The 22070-nt window shown below is 34.6% G+C and overlaps 1 protein-coding gene across 1 annotated transcript; it reads left to right on the top strand.

Annotated features, from left to right (window-relative positions):
* Positions 1-1966: 1966 nt before the first annotated feature.
* On the top strand, positions 1967-22039 carry LOC136846368 (uncharacterized). The gene is made up of 3 exons (XM_067117168.1): positions 1967-2093; positions 9303-9377; positions 21870-22039. The coding sequence occupies exons 1-3, from the start codon at positions 1967-1969 to the stop codon at positions 22037-22039; spliced, it is 372 nt and encodes a 123-aa protein (XP_066973269.1).
* Positions 22040-22070: the final 31 nt, after the last annotated feature.

Genomic DNA, 22070 nt, shown 5'->3' with positions numbered 1-22070 from the left:
TGTGCCATCAATTTTCAGTCAGATGTTGGAAAATAACTTGATATCAATCAGAAGACACAACTAAGTTACAAATATGAAAACCTTGGCATAAAAATGATAATCCTTATTAAAACAAGAGAACAGAACGGCCTTACAGTGAATATACATAAAATCTAAAACAAATCAAGGATAAAACTAGCAGCTAAATAAATATATGCATACTTAACAACAGTTAAAATTGTCAAAAACTCAGTAAATTTACGTAAAGGCCAAAGTGATTGGTTAAGCCAAAGGAATGTGACCATTACGAGCAGTCAGGAACTTTTTTTTTACAAGTAGGACACCAAAGCTTAAGAGAGAATGCCCTAAAATTAGAAATGGAAATTACTGTCTGTGAAAAGGATGCCCTTCTGCCCCTCTTGCCCACGTTAAAACTGACAGGCTTTGCATTTTTAGATGCCCTTTGGAAGCTTAACAAATACTAACATGTCTAGAATCACTTCAGTTTTGTTAAATTCTCTCCGAGAGAGAAATATATTTAGATTTATTTGAATATTTGAATGTTCTATGATAAACTTCAAAAGGTAATTGATGTTTGATAGTAACGACAAAAAACGACAAAAAATTGACAATAAACGGTAAAACGGAAAGATTCTGCTGAAACACGAAAAAGTCGCTGAAAGTCAGAAAACGATGTCGAAGAGAGAGAGAGAGAGAGAGAGAGAGAGAGAGAGAGAGAGAGAGAGAGAGAGAGAGAGAGAGAGAATAAAAAAATCCTTCCAAGAAAATTGAGAAATTGTAACGAACCACAAAAGATTTTAGGGCAACTTAATACCCCATTCAGCCGTGGAAATAACTACTGGAAAAGATCGTATTTGCCCGATCGTGAACAAATATTGCAAGAGAAATCCCAAGATTTCCTTTTGAGTGTCGTGTACCTTGGGCGTATTGTTGCGAACTAAGAAATGAAATATATTACTGATGAAATTGCAATACTAGGCTCGTATGAAGTTATAGCTATTGCGTTGAATCTCTCTCTCTCTCTCTCTCTCTCTCTCTCTCTCTCTCTCTCTCTCTCTCTCTCTCTCTCTGAAAGCCGAACTACAAACATATTTCCCCAAATTCTTTATGGAAAAAGCCCAACAACAAAAATATTTCCCCAAAATCTTTATGAAAAATATTACCATTCATTCAACCTAATCATTTTTTTTTGCCATCATCATTCATTGTATCTAAGAGGCAAACATAAACATTGGCAGAACAGCGTTTGCTTATCCCTGTCTCGATCAGTTTTAACAACAGAGAACCCAGCGGGGAGCAACTGTGTCGAACAAGAAAACAGATTTATTTTATTTTTGTGTATATTTTGATTTTTTCATATTCGTTCAAAATTGTATAGACATAACTGTGACAGTTTTATGATTTATAGGCTCTGTGTTTCATGTCTGCTTACGTTTTACATTTTCAGTAATAAAAAAAAATCATGCTAGACTTGACTTTCTTTTAATATGTTGTTGCGCCATGTGTTAGGTTTGTATGTGATGAATTGATGGCAAAATGAATCTAATTTCTTTTGTAAATATTGAAAAAATCTTGTTAGACTTGTCTCTCCTTAATGGCTGCTATGTCTTACGTCTGTACGTGATACACTGATGCCAAAATTCATTCAACATCATTTGCAAAAATAAAAGAAAACTCATTAATTAGACTTTTAAGAATGCGCGTCAATTCTGCCATTAAATTAGCTGTGTCATATCTTAATAAAACCTTCCACAACAAAATTACAATGAAATTTATGAGAAATTTAGTAAAAGGTCCACGCAGAAAAATTTCCAAATCACATAAAAGTCACAATGAGATTTCTGAACCTTTAGAAGACCTTCCAGATTCCTACAGTAGCAGAAGAAGAAGAAGAAGAAGAAGAAGAAGAAGAAGAAGAAGAAGAAGAAGAAGAAGAAGAAAAGTTCCAAATCACATCAAAATCACAATGAGAGTTCTGAAAACGTTCCAGATTCCTGCAGTGGCAGAAGAAGAAGAAGAAGAAGAAGAAGAAGAAGAAGAAGAAGAAGAAGAAACCTGGACAGGCAATAGCAGGAGTGTCCCAATAAGGAGAGGTGACCTGACTTCTTGAATAAACAGCCAGACAAATGGACCGAAGAATGAGACCACGCCCGCCACTCACGCTTTAAATTCAATTAGGAATCCCCAAGGACACCTTGTAGGATTGCCACGACCCCGCAAAATCTGTAGGACGAAGCAGGATGCCAAATTTGTGCCCAGCTTTCTCCTGGTTTGAGAATAAGTTAAAGAAAAAAAGGTTAAATGAGTAGAATTTGAGCTTAGGAAATGATCGTAGTGGCCATGGGTCACAGCAAGGCCTTGAAGGCAAATCAAGTGAATGAGTGAGCAAAAAAAAAAATTACTATAAAACCACGGTATGCAGATTTATCTCTCTCAGATTCACACTTCTACAGCTACATACTAACTCATCTCTTAGACATCATAAACCAAAGTTTGTTGAATTTACAATCTGCTATTTAAAACTTCATATTTACTATCTGCTTTAAAAGTGAAACCTTCTTATCATTTATTTATACTCTATAACCTAGTTTACAATCCACTGCACAGAATCTGAATTTGATAGTTCCATCAAAACTGTCTACTCCGCTCAAGAAAATGATACACGATTAAGAATATTATACAACAAACCTCAAAAATAAATGTGCAGTGCTATGACACATAGGCATAAATCACGTACGATTTACATTCATCGTCACGCACGCCATATGGCAAGTGATGAGACGACCGTATTCAATCATGTATTTACTGTAACCGATATCTATTTTAGTCTCCGCATCATGGCGTCTAAAGTTCCGTGTGAATTGGGATTTGTCAACAGAACTCTCGAAGACTTCCCTTACAGTTGTTGTTGCCGGAAGTCTGCTATTTTTGGTAATCGTGGATGTAAGTAGGGTAAATGCCATGAACGTATCATAAACATGTACTATGAAAGTATTCAAATGCATTAACACAATCTTTATATCAATGGCCTTTCTCTTCCGTTTTCGAAAAAAAGATTGTGCATCAAATAACAGAATTAGAGAAGTAACGCGGGTGCAACCGGTCGATGAGTATGTTAGGCTCTCACGCTGGAAGTGGCTAGGGCCTAGGCCATGAGTATAGAAGACAGGGAATAGTACAAGATACACCGGGGTGGGTGGCCCTTGGCAGAAGAGGTAGAGGTAGGCCAAAGGAGACGTGGTTGAGGACAATGAGGCGGAAAGCAGGAGACGAGTGTTGGGGTGGGTGGGGGGGGGGGGATCTGGAGGAGTTAGCCCCGGACAGAATGTGGTGGTGTGAGTTCATCGAGGTTCTATGGATCCCCGTGGGTGCCACAGGAAATGATTTTATCAGATATACATTTTAATAAACGCCGGAGATAAAAGCGCATTATGTAATAAAGCATTAGACCCGTAATATCAGTATTATTTATTGAAAATTCATTTTTGATATATAAAAATTCATTTTTTATATATAAAAAAAAGCTTGTGTATGTACTCCATCTTTGGAGAGAGAGAAGCGGTGATGGATCACTCTAAGACATTCGGTGGGGTGTTTTGTCCTTTTTTTTTTTTAAGGAAAATCAAAATATAATGTAAAAAAAAATCTGAGATTTAATGAACAATTCAACGTAATATCTTTCTAACCATCAACCAACAACCATGAATGCATAATAAGATCACAAACCAACACAACATAAAACGCAATTTGCCAACGACTGTACTTCTGAAACCTTTAAAACCTACTAAATTATCTTCATAACAATTGAGAGAATCACAGCGAACAAAAATAGGTACGCTTGAGTACGCACGGCTGCATGACAAAGCAGCTGTTTATTCTGCAAGCAATTAGCGCAACGAACGTCAAGCAAAGATTTATGTTGGCTGTTCACAAGCGAAGACGGATAGGGAGACAACAAAAGGCTTGGGGAACACCGCAAGCAAATTATGTTGCTTGTGGAATAAAAATTCTGACCTCAGGTTAGTTTTGTTTTGAAACTGAAACATTCAGAAAAGTTAGTGGAAGTCGGATATGAATTTTGGAATGAATTGCTTTCGCATGAAAAAGGGAGTTCCATTTTCATATATATCTTTCTCTCCACTTTCAGAAACCATCTAATGTATGCACGGGAAGTATCTGATGAATAGACAATGATAAATTTCAGATGAATAATGAATAAACACCTGTTGGATATTAGACAAGTGGTCCCAACACTTCATGAAGGATTGTATCGTTGAGGTCTTGTCATGTTAATTATAATTTGATTCATGTATGTAAATTCGTATATTCTCTCTCTCTCTGTCTCTCTCTCTCTGTCTCTGTCTCTGTCTCTCTCTCTCTCTCTCTCTCTCTCTCTCTCTCTCTCTCTCTCTCTCTCTCTCTCTCCACCCAGCATTGAATGAGCACCACGCACATAACTAGCTGATTTGGTAAACAAGCATAATTAGTTCAAGGAGAGAGAGAGAGAGAGAGAGAGAGAGAGAGAGAGAGAGAGAGAGAGAGAGAGAGAGAGAGAGAGAGAGAGAGAGAGAGAAATTATCACGCCGTTTTCTGTAAACAACAATAAAAAATAATTTACAATGAAATTATTTTTATATGATTCAAGCTTGTAGAATGTGTGCTTTCATTATATTTTATATATATATATATATATATATATATATATATTATATATATATATATATATACAGTATATATACACACATATACACATACGTATAAGAAGTAAATAAAAGCTCTCTCACTACACCCAGCAATAAAAACAGGACATAATTATAACCTCAATGATGACAGATGATGAAGCAAAAATTCATACCCACGTTCTCATGAAGTCTTACCTCCAACAGTTCCGAAATTAAATAAAAAATCATTATATTCAGATAATCTCTTGCCCTGACACCGTGAAAGTAATGGAGAACCTAGCTCAAAGCAACAAGGTCTCAGGACATTTGCATATTTACATATTTGTTGATTTATTGCAGAAAGAATGCCATTTGTTTGCTTTTTAATCCTGGCAATGAAATCTCATCTCCTTGTTTTGTGTTGACATGAAGAGTATTTGGCGATTTCGACATTGGGTCGTGTTGATGCTTTTATAAGCGATCTCTGATATAGCACAGGACACTTTTCTTGGTGTGGGTAAGGGGCTTGCTACCTCACATCCCCAACTTATATGCTGAATTTTTTTTTTTTTGGGGGGGGAGGGGGGAAATTTGGGAGTGAGGTGTGGGTAGTGTGGAAATGAAATACAATATATGAAAATCTCTTTGATTTTATATTAAAATAATAAAGCAATAAGCTTCTATCTATTCAGTATTAATATTGATAATGATAATTAATAATGGCAAGGATTTCTTTTATTATTCATGCATACATCATATTGCTTAACTATGTTATAAACATATGCAAAAACGCTCCCAGAGATTATGTATACATATACATATTGAATTTCCTACTAAACAACTGTGTATGACAAGTTGCAAATAAAAGTAACTCCATTAAAAAGAGATTAACAAATATTCCCAAATATTCAACGATAAAACTTCAAAGAGGTGTCCATAATATCAGCATGCTATAAGAACCATTCAAACTCAAACCTTATGCAACAATGCAATAAGGTTGAAATCTCCTTGTAAGCAATACAGAAATTAACGAATATATAATGAACCTTATGCAAAACTGTCATAAGGTCGATATCCCCATGGTCTTCTTTTCAATGCGTTTGAAAAATGTCCTGGTCACAGTAGAAATATTGAGGAACATGAAATTGCAAAACAATCATTTGCAGCTGTTTGTCTGTCGGCTTTGATTGTCAAATGTCAAGACGGTGACGCCAGTCGTTGTGAACAGGAAGACAATCAATCAGTGGAAAATGCATTAATACACACACACATAAATTTTATATATATATATATATATATATATATATATATATATATAGATAGATAGATAGATATATAGATAGATAGATAGATAGATAGATAGATAGATAGATAGATAGATAGATAGATAGCAATAGGTTGACGACACAAAAAATAAAGTACAACAATCTGCAGGAAAGCACAAGCAATAGAACTGAATGCTACAAGCACTTAATAAAAGAGAGAGAGAGAGAGAGAGAGAGAGAGAGAGAGAGAGAGAGAGAGAGAGAGAGAGAGAGAGAGACGCATATAATTATTCCAAACGTGAAAGGGAGATTACAGCACCATAAAAGGAAAAGAAATGGCATCAGGTGTTATAAATTTTATTGGGCTTCTACATAGTTGGGGAAAAGGAAATAAAAAGAAAATAGAATCAGCAAAATTGGAATGAACTTTTCCAAAATATATTTTTCGACTTTTGGGTGTAATTTTGACCTATTGACTACTGCAAAATTTTATTGTGTAAGACATAATATATATATGAAAAAATATACTCATATCCTTTTGGGAGGATTTATTGATGTCCTTCCTCAAGAATATCTTGTTTGCATACTCTCTCTCTCTCTCTCTCTCTCTCTCTCTCTCTCTCTCTCTCTCTCTCTCTCTCTCTCTCTCTCTCTCCTCATAAAACTCCTTAAGAAGAAGAAATTTATTGTGCATTTTACACCAAATAAAACATTCTTGGTTTGGAATTAACGTAATATATTGAACCAATTACCTTTTTTTTACCCGGTAATTACGCTTAATTAAGACATCTCTCAGAGAGAGAGAGAGAGAGAGAGAGAGAGAGAGAGAGAGAGAGAGAGAGAGAGGACAAAACCAAGAAACTTCTTTATCAGGTATGAGTGGGAACGTATATGCAATTAAACTTTCATAACTTGTAATTACCATCAGAGAACATCTGCTAAATATAGTCGGAGAAAAAAGTCTGGGAAAAGTAACAGACAAAGACTTTAATAAAAACGATAATAAAAAGAAAATATAAGTCTTTTGGGTACGTTTGACAATAAGCTCATTTTACGAGTGTCAATTGATGGCCAAGTATGTATTTTCGAAAATTAATATGCTTCTGTTCTACATTCAAAAAAACTGAATTGTAGATGGTTTAATTTTGCTAATACCGAGTGTAAGGATTTAAATTACGCGCGGATACATACCAGCGGATACATATACGCAATGCGTACATGTAAGAGAATATGCATTCAGTGGCATACGCAGGACACATGTCTACTGGAACTGTTTACAGGTACAGTATGTGTATACATACCTGTGCTTATACATACAACAGAGCCTACGCACAGTATGTATGTATATATACTGTATATATACATATATATGTGTGTGTATGTGTATATATATATATACAGACAGAACAGTGGAATACCACCAACCTAAAGAGCGTAAAATTTTTATTGCAAATGGAGCAAAAACCTTTTGAAATTCTATGATTCCTGTCCAATCCCGTCTATTCGGTAGACCGTGACAGATGACAGGGTACGGGCTGAGTGTGGGGTGTTCAGCCGACTCTCTTGAAAGTCAATTATAAGGAAATTAAAAAAGAGAAATTAAAAGGAAATTGACTGATAATTATATGAAATTTGAAATGTCCGGATGACGGGAAGGAATGGAGAAGAATCTGTATGGAAATGAAATGTAAAATGAAGTGATTTTGATTTGCATGTAATTAAATATTTCCATGAAAGAAGTTTTGTAATGAAATTAAACAACTGAATAAAATAATAAGGAAATTGCCTTTGAGGGTTTATCAAACTTTCTGACGTTGTCATAAAATATTTTCAACTTAACTCTATCCTCGCAATGCACCAGAATTAATGAGTTTATAAAACAGTAAAATATGAAATCTAAAAATCCACAACAGCGAAATGAAACGTCCAAAGCGCCCATCTCGACTCGCACTTTCATGGAAATACCCCCCCTCAAAAAAAAAACATGCCACAAAAAAATAAAACATTTAATTTTCTCAACCGCTCATCCATGCACTGAAAGTTCTTCTTTCGCTCAAAAGATCTTGAAGTGGATATTGTTTTCCCTAATCACTCATTCACATGACCTCTTTTCTTTTGAGTGGGTAGGAGACTCATATTTATGAAGCCCACGTAAAGCCTTCAGATTTCCTGCTGTCTGACGATTATTCATTAATTCCCGAGATAGAATGGAAAAAAAATATATTGTAGGGAGGTTCAGTTTTGATGATTACTTTTTATTTTTGCGTCTTGTCCTTTGTCGGTTCTTCTTGAATTCTCGATTTGGAAAAACAAGAATATGGACTGAAGGAGGTTTCATTTTAGTTCATTATCAGAATGCCTCAACGAACAGCAGATAAACATAAAACATTTCGTTTAATAAAAGAGGTGAAAAAAGATTGAATTTAATATTAACGTGTTATTTTAATAACATTCAAAAAAAATTACGAAATGCATTTTCTCAACAACTTCAAATCTGGGCTGGAGTGAGTCTCATTTCAGTTCATTATCAGAATACCTCAATAAACAGCAGATAGATATAAAATATTTTTTGTTTAATTGTAATATATAAAAAAAGGTGAAAAAACCATGAATTTCATTTTAACTTGTTATTCTAACATTAAAAAAAATTACGAAATGCATATCCTCAATAACATCATTTCTATGGTTCGTGTTTGTTACATCTATCGTCCATGACGACCACATTTCCCTTCTCTCTCTCTCTCTCTCTCTCTCTCTCTCTCTCTCTCTCTCTCGCTACTTTCTAAAAGCTTTCCTAAAACAGGTCATTCACGATTATCACGGAACCGCAAATATTCAATCAGAATCCGCGAAGCATCCGGACTTAGGCATACCTCTTCTAGATATCGGGAGCAGTTACGCCGTAAATTTGCTGTTTAAAACTGATTTCTGATTTCGACTGTACTGGCGGAATTTCAACAGCAGCTGACATGCATTATGCAATAGCAGGCTACCCAATATTCGAGTAATTCCTGCCAAAAGTTCTCAGGAGCCTTAAATAATTCGTGAAAGGAAGGGAATGAGAAACAGAAAGAACACTCTCATATGCAATCATATATACATACGCACACACAATATATATATATATATATATATATATATATATATATATATATATATATATATATATATATATATATATATGTGTGTGTGTGTGTGTGTATGCATTTATATTCACCTACTATCAGATTAAGCATTCTGGCCATTATGTTAAATTCAAAGAGAGAGAGAGAGAGTGAGAGAGGAGGGGGGGAGGGAGGGAGAAATTTCGTACCATTTTCCAAGGCCACTTATCAAGCTAAAAATGACCAAAAACGTATTAAAAATTTAACAACAGGATATGATGATGATGATGATGATGATGATGATGATGATGATGATGATGATGATGATGACAGTGCAAGTTTAACTGGTATTCGAATAATTTTTTTTAAAAATCTATAACTAAGTATAAAAATCCTAAAATCCATTTAAGAACGGTTTACCACTTCGCGTCTATTCCGTGTTTACTTTAGAGGCGAAAGTATATTTCGAATGTCATCGCAAATGTGGTTCGTCCGGGCTTATCACACTTTGTTTATTTATCTTCTTCTTTCGCGTAAGAATCGAGATCCCAAGAGTCGCTCATCAGATATGATTCAGATTTAATTGCGAAAATTAAAATTAAAGGTAACTTGGCGACAGCGAGTCCAAAAAATTTAATAAAACACCCCTTTTTTTTTATTTTGGTAATGAAAAAATATAAGTAATGTGAAACAGGCAAAATGTTTAGATATATAATCGAATATGAGCCGAGGTATAACATTTAAAGTATGCGAAAGTCAACAGCTATTTATTATCATCAAGATTATCTCAGCAATGTACAAAGAACCATCTCGTCAAGCACGCTGCTTTGGGCAGAAAGCATTACATCAACAACAGCAGATAATATAAAAGCATAATAAAAAAAAAACAATTTAAATGTGAAGAACCTCCTTCGATCGAAAATCACATTGAAACAATAAAGCATTGCACCAACGACAACAGAAAATCAAAATAACATAATAAAAAACGTAATTCAAATTTTAAGAATCTTCCCCGGTCGATAATCACACTGCAACAATCAATAACAAATCTTCTTCTTCTTTACTTTTTACAATCCCCTGACATTCTCATTGTCTGGTGATGACGTTCCCTGACGTACTTGACAGCGCGATTACATTTTCATTCCTGCGTCAGGGGACGATGAAAAAATAATCGAACAGATATCGACGGACATTTTCGAAAGAGACAGAGAGCCATTATTGACTTCGAAACTGTGTTTTTTTGCTTCCATTGATCTGTCAAATGGAAGACAGTGAAACGGACAGAATGACAGACAGACAGACAGGCATAAAAGCTGCGTTCCTATTGAGCTGATGTGTCAAGTTGCCGATGACAAACATCGGTTCTGTCTGCCGGCGCAGCGTCTTAATTTCTCACGCATTCCAGTGCAGAGCAATTTGCATAATTTGCGTGCCTCTTGTATCTCTTATGGAAAGATTTATTGCACATTTCATTCGAAATAAATGATTTCAAACGTTCATTGAATGACTGAGGAAAAAGTATTCGAGATGTTTTTATGCGTATTGTTTTTGCAGTAACAGAAACTGGAAATTATCATTTATAGAAGCTAGTTTGAGTCACGGTTCTGTTGCTTGATTTTTTTATGTTTTTTTTCTGTATTCAGTTTTCCCACTTTATCCTCTGTTGCGTTTTTGATACTATAGATTTAGGGATTATATGAAATATTTTGAAACCCTAAGAATATAATTTATGTACACACATATATATATATATATATATATATATATATATATATATATATATATATATATATATATATATATGTGTACTCTCAGATATCTATAAATGAAAATGCGTGTATTTACGTAACATGTACACGTGATATATAAGCCTATCTGAAGAGAGAGAGAGAGAGAGAGAGAGAGAGAGAGAGAGAGAGAGAGAGAGAGAGAGAGAGAGAAATTCTCGAAACCAATCGTTTTTACCCCTTTTCAATTTTAGCAATGCAGAAGCCATCTTCCAGTATTATTCAAGTCGAGCTATCTCCCCGTGAGTGCATTACAAATGAAGCATTTATTGCCGAGGTCACTCTCTCTCTCTCTCTCTCTCTCTCTCTCTCTCTCTCTCTCTCTCTTTGCATTCATGCTTGAATCCCCTTCGTCCGGTCTAGCTGTATTTCGTTATACGCAACGGACGGCGGCATTCTGCGTACAGGAATGCATACTACGCTTTCTCCCGAAGTGATATTTACATATCCGGCGCGAATTTCCGACCACCAGCCTCAGGAGACCTTACCCAGGGTAATCTTGCTTATCTCACGAAAGGCATCTCTGGGTAACGACCCATGACGCAACTCGCTTTGTTTATAAACTCCTCTCTCTCTCTCTCTCTCTCTCTCTCTCTCTCTCAGTTTACCTCGTCCTGCGGGAATGAAACGAACCAAACAACAGCAATTTCTTCGTCATACAGACACTGCGGCGAAAGAATTCTTCTTCGCGAAATGGTCTAACTTACTCGTGCGCGATGAGATTGCTGTTCTGAAACGGTCAAAACACTCAAACGTTTTAATTTTCCATGACCAATCGCATTATGCTCTGAGGTTATTATGTTATTTCGAACCGAGACCCTTTTTCCCTTTTTAAGAAAGTGGGGGCTAATGCGTGAGTGTTTGCTGAATAGAATCCATTTCAGCTTTTATCTTTTTTTTAAGCTGAGTTGTTACGTAATAATTTTTATATCTCATTTCTGATTTTCAAGTCGAGTATTTACCGAATATTTTTAAAATAGTCACCTTTTTGGTAAGATGGGTATTTGATAAATATTCTTAGAATACCCTTCTTTAGTTAATCTGAGTATTTTTTCATCCTTCTATGCTAACGCTTTGCTAAAATACTCAATATTCTTAATGTTCTTAGATCGCTCTCCTTAAATTTTGCTTTGATAATGTATTAAACCTTCTAATATTACGCTTCGGAAATCAAATCTTGCTTAATATTCTTAGATTACAATTCTTACTTTTTTAATCTTCTATTTCACGAGGTGGTATTCATCCTTAGGGGTCCGGTACGAGCAGCAGAGTGGGCCAAAATTGGGATGGCAAGCTGTGCAATAGCATAAAATAACTCGTTTAATTACAGGGCCGTTTTTATAGATTCTTCTGAGGTTAGACGCATGCGCGTTAAAAGGCAGTCTCTCCACTCTACTTATTGCGTCATTTCTCGCCGTACGCTTGCGCTACAACGTAAACATTACCGTGTAGGGTAATTAATGAATAAATGTGAATGAATGAATTATGGAATTGAGGCTGCAAAGACAAGCTCAGCGCCTCTTTCGGCCATTCAGCTCGCAAGATTGAAATGAGCGAGTTGGCCTACTCCCGGATGAATCAAGTTGAACAGTAGTTTCATACCTATAATTTGTCAATAAAAAAAATGGCCCAACTTAAACGAAGCTTGCAAGAAACCTCAGTGCTCTGATACGAGTCTCATTTACCCTGATACGAGTCTTAATGGGCCATACTTCAGCCCGAAAGTTAAACCACAGTGAGAAAGCAGATGATTTACCCCGGAGTTGAAGGCTTCCTGTATGCCTGCAACGCTCCGCTGACTTCGCAATCTCGCCTTCCGCCAACCTACCAATTCACAAGCCCGCCTGATGACTTTCCTCTCTTCTGATTTACTCACAGTTCTTCATTTTCTCGCCCGTGTCCCATTCCTCGCCTCGTCTGGGCTCCGCCTCAACGACGCATGCCCAGGGTATATGCCTTACACACACGCCCACCGGAACAAAAAAAATTGGCGTAAAACCTCGGCGCCACCCTCCTACCTCGTTTGATGTTGTGCGCGGTCTTGAATTTTAATGAGGCGATTCGCGGTCCTGCTAAGTACACGACACATGTAGCTGTGTTTACTACCGTTGTCCCCTTTTATTCGAGGGGGGAAAAAGGTGAGAGAGAGAGAGAGAGAGAGAGAGAGAGAGAGAGAGAGAGAGAGAGAGAGAGAATTACGCTAAATGTCCAGGATTATACGATTTTACGATCTTGTGAAGATAGGGAATGTAGCTTACAAGTTCACGTATGCTCCCCTTTTGTTCCAGGGGGAAAAAAGGAGAGAGAGAGAGAGAGAGAGAGAGAGAGAGAGAGAGAGAGAGAGAGAGAGAGAGAATTACGCTAAATGTCCAGGATTATACGGCTTTACGATCTTGTGGAGATAGGGAATGCAGCTTACAAGTTCACGTATGCTCAACTTTCTGGTCCGTTTTCCGACCGCATCTTTTTCAGAATACATTAGCCAATTTTTCCACTTTATGGGTGAATATTTACATCAGACTACAATCGTTGTATATTATTTCATAAGAGGCCTTGTTTAATAAGTCAGAAAGGATTATATTGTACAGTTTATCCCGGCTTTTCGTGGGAAATGGTTTTTAATTAAAATGAAAAGGCATAGGAAATATCTATATCATATAAACAGATTAGATGTGAAGTATTCTTATATAAAATGAACTGCACATATTGAGAAGAAATTATTATACATAATATCTTAATTTGTCTTTATATAAATCACAGGCTTCGTTCCAGCATCGGAACTGGAATGTATTATCAAAATCAAATTCGTTTTTTCATACTTTTATGCGACTAATAACTACATAATAATGAAAACACTTACTTTTACAATACCTGAATTTGAATTCGACCCCTCACTCGTGTCAATAGCAGTAGGATGTCCATGACCTTTGACCTGTAAAGAAAAAATTAAGATATTTTTGTTATTAATCAAAATTACGATTTACTTTTCATGGCTGATAATTTGCATAAGGTTATTCAAGCAGCGAGAATCACGTTGCCATGGCCTACAGTGATTTACATAAAATAAAAATTCATAATCATATTTTTCTAGCTTTCTACTGTTACGCAATGCCCAAGAATAACTATAACTATAGATAGAATAATTACAACTTTATGCCGTACGCAGGTATAATTATTATATGTTATTATAACCAATATGAACTCACTCCAAAACCTGTCAATTATCAGTAATTATAATTTCATAAAATGTCAAAAAAAAGTTTGATTAAGCATAACGAAAAGACCAACATCAAAATAAATCCTCTCTCTCTCTCTCTCTCTCTCTCTCTCTCATTTCGCTAAGCATTTATATACAATCATTCGTCATCACTCATACATTTCACCTCGTTACGCAAACTCACTTTTTTGACGGCGCCATTAACCCTCTCATTAGCCACTAGCGGATGTTTTTCATTAATCGTAATCATTCTCTTGATCAAAGTCATTCTTTTCAGAATGTTTGGGAGCGTAATCTTGACTTATATTATTATTTAGGGGAATGTTTTTAATGATCTTCTATTACCCGTTATTCCGGTGGTCACGGCACGGTTTCGAAGGCATGGGATGAGAGAGAGAGAGAGAGAGAGAGAGAGAGAGAGAGAGAGAGAGAGAGAGAGAGAGGTAAAGATAGGAGCAATCAAGGGAGCATACATACAAAGAGGCTGAAGGAAGAGAGAGAGAGAGAGAGAGAGAGAGAGAGAGAGAGAGAGAGAGAGAGGTAGAGAGAGAGAACTACAGACTAACAAACGCAAACGGCAAGACAGAGAGAGAGAGAGAGAGAGAGAGAGAGAGAGAGAGAGAGAGAGAGAGAGAGAGAGAGAGAGAGAGAAGCAATCAAAGGAGCATACATACAAAGAGGCTGAAGGAAGAGAGAGAGAGAGAGAGAGAGAGAGAGAGAGGGAAGCATTCAAAGTAGCATACAAATAAGGAGCCAGAAGGGAGAGAGAGAGAGAAAGAGAGAGAGAGATGGACAGAATTACAGACTAACAATCAGTAAGACAGTCATAAAGAGAGAGAGAGAGAGAGAGAGAGAGAGAGAGAGAGAGAGAGAGAGAACTATTCACGTCAATCTCCGCAGGATTCTTCACAGTATCTGCATAGTACGGTGAGTAATTTCTAAATGTCTTTCATAGTAGTCTTGATAAATGAACACAAGCAAATATGTATAGCAGGAGAAAGTGAAGTAGAGAGAGAGAGAGAGAGAGAGAGAGAGAGAGAGAGAGAGAGAGAGAGAGAGAGATAGCAGAATACGCCAAGGCTACCTATTTCCATTGTTCAAAAGAAGGACATTTTCGAAATGTGAAATTTGCTGTGACAATCAATCTTATTGTACGTGATCATGCTTGGACAATTCTGAAAGGAAAGTTTAGTTTTGTTTTCATTATTTCTTTTTTAAATTCCGGGATGTTCGGCCTTGCAAGTTTTATAAGGAAAGCAGACATACATACATACATACATACATACATACATACATACATACATACATACATACATACATACATACACTGTTCTATCCTAAAAATTATCCAAATGTAATATGAATTAGGATAAAATCTTTTATAAGGAAAGCACACATAAATACATACATACATACATGCATGCATACATACATACATACATACATACATACATACATACATACATACATACATACATACACTGTGTTCTATCCTAAAATGTTAATCCAAATGTAATTTGGAATTAGCATAAAATATTTTATTTGGAAATTATACATACATACATACATACATACATACATACATACATACATACATACATAAATTGCATTTCAATCTAAAAAAGAATATAATCAAAACGTAATTCTGAATTAGGATAAAACATCCTTAATTTACTAAAAACTGTATAAAAATATGAATACACATAAAGTGAGCATTCAGTATGTATATATGTATCCATGCATCCTATACCCAAAGTATCCATGGAACAAAATCAACATAAAAACATTTTTTTTAAATAAAACCAAATCTTCTAAGCCACAATAAACCACTGCTCGCCCGGAAGACCGCAAGAATGACGTGACAAGCTCATCACCAAGAACCGCAAATGACTCTCCCGGTAAAAGATGAGTTTTAGAGGTTCTGAATGACTCTCACGGTAAAAGATTTGGTTCCTGGCGAGTTTTAAAGGTTCTGCCACGGGAAAAAAAGGAAAGGATTACACTATTGCATTTATTTCGTTATGATTGATAGAGTGTTACTTCTTGTTTTGTACTGCATTACAGCGCGTGTTTTGCAATCAATTAATAGGTTGGGATGATGTTCGTTGGGTTTTGTGGTGTGGGGAACAAAGGAAAATGAAGTGTTGCGTTCTGGAGGTGTAGGAAATTCATCCCTTCCTCCAACGCTCTCTCTCTCTCTCTCTCTCTCTCTCTCTCTCTCTCTCTCTCTCTCTCTCTCTCTCTCTCTCTCTCTCTCTCTCTCATATATATATATATATATATATATATATATATATATATATATATATATATATATATATATATATAGAAAGAGAGAGAGAGAGAGAGAGAGAGAGAGAGATACCCCTATACAGAAATAAAAAACATGAAAAATCATAAAAAAGGTATTTGGTTCCCGTTAGCAAGTTCCGTGATTCGTTACATATCTGCTGGCCACGTATCAACCTGCTATGAATGTTTTGAATGCTATGAATACTAGGCCATAGGCCTAGCAACCTCACACATACACACACACACACACACACACACACTTTCCGAAAACCTGGAGGCTAGACCTAACCAACGCTATCCAGTCTACAACCGAGAAAAGATATTTGTGTATGTGTTTATATGTTTGTATGTGTATGCGTATAACAACCGTCTATACACACAGATAAAGAGAGTACAGAAACACTGACTAACAGGCAAACAGACAGAAAGATCGCTGTCTGGACTGCTGACGGATCTATGGGCTGAAAGGTCTGTAATCACGAACGTTTGTTCCGCTGATTTCACTCCAGATTGGGTACCGCAGAAGACGATCTAGACGCGTCTGTACTTTCAGTGCGTCGTGAATTCTGTCTAAATGAATTAATATTTTTTCGAGCTGTTTTCTGAAACTATTTGTCACTATTTAGATGTATAATTATTCTCAGGAACTGTTCTTCGAAACTGTTTAGTTTCTCGGTGCTTTCACCGAAGAGAGGACGCTGTTAGCGAAAATTCAACAAACAGAATCTTCTGAAACTGCTATTCTAATAAAGATGGTAACTCTATCTTTTTGAAATGTTTCTTTAAAAAAAATACTCATTCCATGTAAAAATCTAGTAACTATATCTTATTAAAATGTTTCTTTAAAAAAAAATACTCATTTCATTTAAAAATCTATTGCCAAAAGGTCAAATAAACGCTAGAAAATTTTGCATCTTAATCGGAAGATCTATCTCTGACCGAGAGCGGCTTGAAATTAAGCTGATAAATGTTCATTAAAACCTGTCTACTAAAATATACAATGTACTAAAAAAAATGCTATTGCACAGAAGAGAAAAAAGAAAGTTTAAAATTTAGCATCCCCTCCCAAGAAACTACCTCGTATCGCCGGGGATACAAAACTATTTTGGTCACTGTAAAACTGTCTCTTCGACATGTATCCAGCCGGATTCCACAGCCGATACTGTCGAATACCGGCGGAAAAAAGAGATAAGGGAATAATAAAGACTTAGGGGCCACAACAAATTAATAATGCACGCGAAGTGCTTAGTCTGGCGTTAGATAATCTTCCTCCTCGATCGTTAAAGCGCTTGCATAGTTAGTTACAAAAGGAAGTGGGTGAAAGTTGTTTGCTTGAATCGGCGAAAAAAGAAAATTCGAAAAGCAAGATGTTTCAATCTGAAAATGATGATGAAAGCAACTGCAGTCTGTGAATTATTTTTTTTTTTATAAACTTGCACCAGGGCTTAGGAGTTTCGTGTGTAGGGAAATGAGACACAATGAGGTCTGAGAAAAAGAAAGAGTGGAATTAAAGGATGTTTTTATTGTATAATAGGTGCTGTAACTCTCTTGCACCAGATTTCTAAGGTTTGTTGCAAGTTTTATTCATTTAATCCATTGCTCATTTTTTACGTTGGTGATCTCCCAAAGAATATATATATATATATATATATATATATATATATATATATATATATATATATATATATATATATATATATATATATATATATATATATATATATATATAAATATATGTATGTATGTATATATATACATGAATACATATATACATATATATGTATATATAAATAAATATATATACATATATATATATATACATATGACCTACCACGCATGCGCGTACGTTTTCACTTCGCCGAGTCGCGATATGACAAACGGCCAATGAATCACAGCTTCCTTGACGGTCTGCGTGATAAAGGGATAACCCGGACGCCATCACGAATATCCTATGTAACATCCTATCCTTAAATATCCTATCTTCATCCGCGATAGTCCAGCTGGCCGCTGCTATTATGGGAAACTCGCTTTGTATTTATATGACATCGGAATTCGCAGCTAGAGAGCACTTAGCAGTGAGGTCAAGAATTTGTAAGCGGTCAAGTTAAAATAATAATTTGATGTATGCATATTTAAATGTGTCTAAGCTTTTGCTAACATCGACGCAGTCATGCGCGTATATGAATGATTATATACTCATACGTATAAGCATACATGTTGGGTATATATATATGTATATGTATATGTATATGTATATGTATATATATATATATATGTATATATATATATATATATATATTGTGTTGGATTCCAGGTATATATTTTTTCCTTTGTAATCCCCATCTGTCATTTATATGAACTTTCTTTATCAACTTATTTTTATATTTCTTCAGTCTGCTAATCAAAGGACTACAGTCGAAAGGCCTCGCAGCACTCCTGTGTTTCTCTTTCCTTCGTGGATTTTGTCTTTATTTATATATTCATCACGTTCCATATTTTTGTGATTCAGGTATATATATATATATATATATATATATATATATATATATATATATATATATATATATATATATATATATATATATATATTTATATTTTATATATATATATATATATATATATATATATATATATATATACATATGTTTATAAATATAATATACAGTATATACATACATATCCCTTTGAAAACAAATACTATCCATCCCATTCTTCCTACACAATCCTTGTCTCCTGAACACACAACATATACACGTCCCTACCAGCCCAAATAAAAACTCCTGCCGTCATGATGACGGAATGAAAACGAAAAAAAGTTATATATTTTGACTGTCAAGGAGCAGCAAAGAAAGTTTATTTGTTTCGCCACAAGTAAATTGATATTAGAAGCTCTTTGTTAATGGGCTGGTGGACACAAAAACGTCCTTTTGCAGTCGTCTTCTGTTTGAGGTCTCGTTAGGACTCGAACGTGAGCTGTTGAGGTAGTTTTTTGTAATTAGTCAAACTCGTCGTAATTTGTTCGTTAAATTTACTGCATGATAGTAATAATAACGATTTTATTTATATTATTATTATTATTATTATTATTATTATTATTATTATTATTATTATTATTATTATTATTTTTAGTAAGAATAGTTTCATTGTTATTATTACTTTTTATTATTATTATTATTATTATGAATAATGTCACTGTTTTCATTATCATATACCAGTCATTATTATTATTATTATTATTATTATTATTATTATTATTATTATTATTATTATTATTATTATTATTATTATTAGAATCTGTGAAGAACAGCCACGTTCTTTTAAAGATGAAGCTAAAATAAAACCCTTTATTATTATTATTATTATTATTATTATTATTATTATTATTATTATTATTATTATTATTATTCAAAATACACAGACCCATTCAAATAACACCCATCCTAAAAAGGAGCCCATTAATAACCATCGGAAGAAGCCCGCACCAGAAAAGCCCATTTTCTAACCCATTCTCCAACTGTCAACATAAAACAAAAGACAGCCTGAGATCTGACACCAATTTCTTTCTGATATTCCGTGAATATCCGTTCATTCCAGGGGGCCTTTGTTGTGTCGTATAAATACGACCGAATTCCTGGCGTGCTCCGAGATATCTTTTATTTTTTTTTATTTTTACGTAGGCGGGAGAGATTACATTAGGAATACGGTTGGCTGGTCTACCGTGTTTACGAAGTGAAACGCAAAAAAAAAAAAAAAAAGGAATCTATGTTCGGATTGAAAGTGGTGATACAGATTAGGAATTCAGCATGTTTGCAGTACAAGTTGGAATAGAAATAAAATATTTGTTATTAAAATAATAAAGAATTTTTTTTCTTTTTAAGCAGGCAAGTGAAACGCAAAAAAAAAGGAAATATATGTTCAGATTGAAAGTTGTGATAAAGATTGGGAATTTATCTTATTTGTGAAATAATGGAATCGAGTCTCATGTTTGGAATACAAGTTGGAATAGAAATGAGGCGTGTTTTATTAAAATGATAAAGAATTTTTTAAATACGCCAGTCTACCGTGTTTCGAAGTGAAACACAATATATATATATATATATATATATATATATATATATATATATATATATATATATATATATATATATATATATATGCTCGGACTGAAAGTGGTGATAAAGATGGGAGATGTATTCTGTTAATAAAACGATGGAACCGAATATCATGTTTGGAGTAAAAGTGGAACTTTAAGTTGTTCACATAATAACGAAATAAAACTCATGCTTGGAATATATAGGCAGAAATAAAGACGAGATATTTTACCCCCTTCAGAAAATATTTAAACCAAAATTCATATCTGGATTAAAAGCGGATACAAAGATGGATTATTTAAGTTATTCACAAAAATTATTAAAACGAAGATTATTCTTGGAGTGAAAGTAAAAATAAAGAAGGAACTTTATCTAATTCACTAAATAATGAAACAAAATAGGTATTGGATAAAAGTTATTAGGTGGTCTACCTTATTTACAAAAAAACTAGAACCAAGTTAGAATATTTTGGTCTGCTGTTTTGACCGAGTTTGCCCCCTTTTGATAACTTAATACCAAAATAATTATCATATAACTGATAAAGGTGTTTAGTTTATTTTATCTTATCTACATAAAGGAGTTTAGTTTATTTTACCTTATCAACAAAATGAGTGATCCAACAATAATTTACCTTTGCTAATTGATTGGATGTTCACTTCGCTTTGCATACAAAATATTTAAACCAAAACGGCATAGACTATGTAAGAGATATATAGAAAAGTTACGTGAAAATAAAACATTTTAATTATGTGTTTGTATATGAGATTTTAGCTGCAATTTTCACGAAGAAATAAGGATTTTCAATCATGTTTCTTATCTAAGATTTTAATTGCAATTTTCACGAAATGCTGAAATAAAACTGACATACGGATAAAGGTTTACTGTACATGCGAAAATCAATGTATTTTAATCTGTTTAACTGATAAAGACTGACTAATAAATTTACTGTACTCTTACTATCGTTCTTGGCATCAATTTAAAATTAAAAATAAGACTCGGAAGTTCTCCTACGCAATTAGGCTAAGTAAGAAGCAACAGAATTTTTTTTTATGCTTGATCATTTTTACTAAATTCATTTCCAAAATAAGCTGTTGTCGCTTATCGAATTGGTCTTTGTGAAACGAAACCGCACTAGAATAAATAAGGGGAATTCGTACACCTTATTTAAATAAGAGCCCAACTTAAAATAAGGACCCTAAACCTGTTAATTTTTATTTTACATCAAGTTTTAAAAGAGAATTAATTTGGTTATCTGGGACTCCATTTTTCATTATGAAATTATATCTATGTATCCTATTTTATCCATTTTACTAAATATTTAACCAAAAATAAGGTATTTTAATGACCATTTGAAGAACTGATTAACTGTAATTAATTCAGCATATCCAAGAATATGGAATAAAGACATTTCCCGCTAATTGCGTTTATTACCGTCGATTTATCCCAATCCAGATACGCCCAGTAGCATTCTCTTCGACACTGTGCTAAATATTCTCGTGCCATTTTTAGCAGAAGATAAGGATACGGGGAAAGGGATCCTGGAGGAGGAGGAAGAGGAGGAAAAGGAGGAGGAGGAAGAGGAGGAGGAGGAGGAGGAGGAAGTAGCCTCAGCCCTCAGGTGATAGGGGTTTTTAAAAGAAAGATAAGGGCTAG

Source organism: Macrobrachium rosenbergii, chromosome 15 (genome assembly GCF_040412425.1).
Source record: "Macrobrachium rosenbergii isolate ZJJX-2024 chromosome 15, ASM4041242v1, whole genome shotgun sequence".
Taxonomy (NCBI): Eukaryota; Metazoa; Arthropoda; class Malacostraca; order Decapoda; family Palaemonidae; genus Macrobrachium; species Macrobrachium rosenbergii.
Note: the sequence above shows the minus strand (reverse complement) of the source record. Positions and strands in the feature narration are given on the sequence as shown.

What these genes read in the sequence shown, in the direction of transcription:
- LOC136846368 (XM_067117168.1), top strand. Translation starts at nt 1,967, where the DNA reads ATGAGAGTTCTGAAAACGTTCCAGATTCCTGCAGTGGCAGAAGAAGAA. An exon ending in GAGTGTCCCAATAAGGAGAG is followed by an intron (nt 2,094 to 9,302) that starts GTGACCTGACTT and finishes ATTTAACAACAG; the next exon opens with GATATGATGATGATGATGAT. An exon ending in TGACAGTGCAAGTTTAACTG is followed by an intron (nt 9,378 to 21,869) that starts GTATTCGAATAA and finishes ATCCCAATCCAG; the next exon opens with ATACGCCCAGTAGCATTCTC.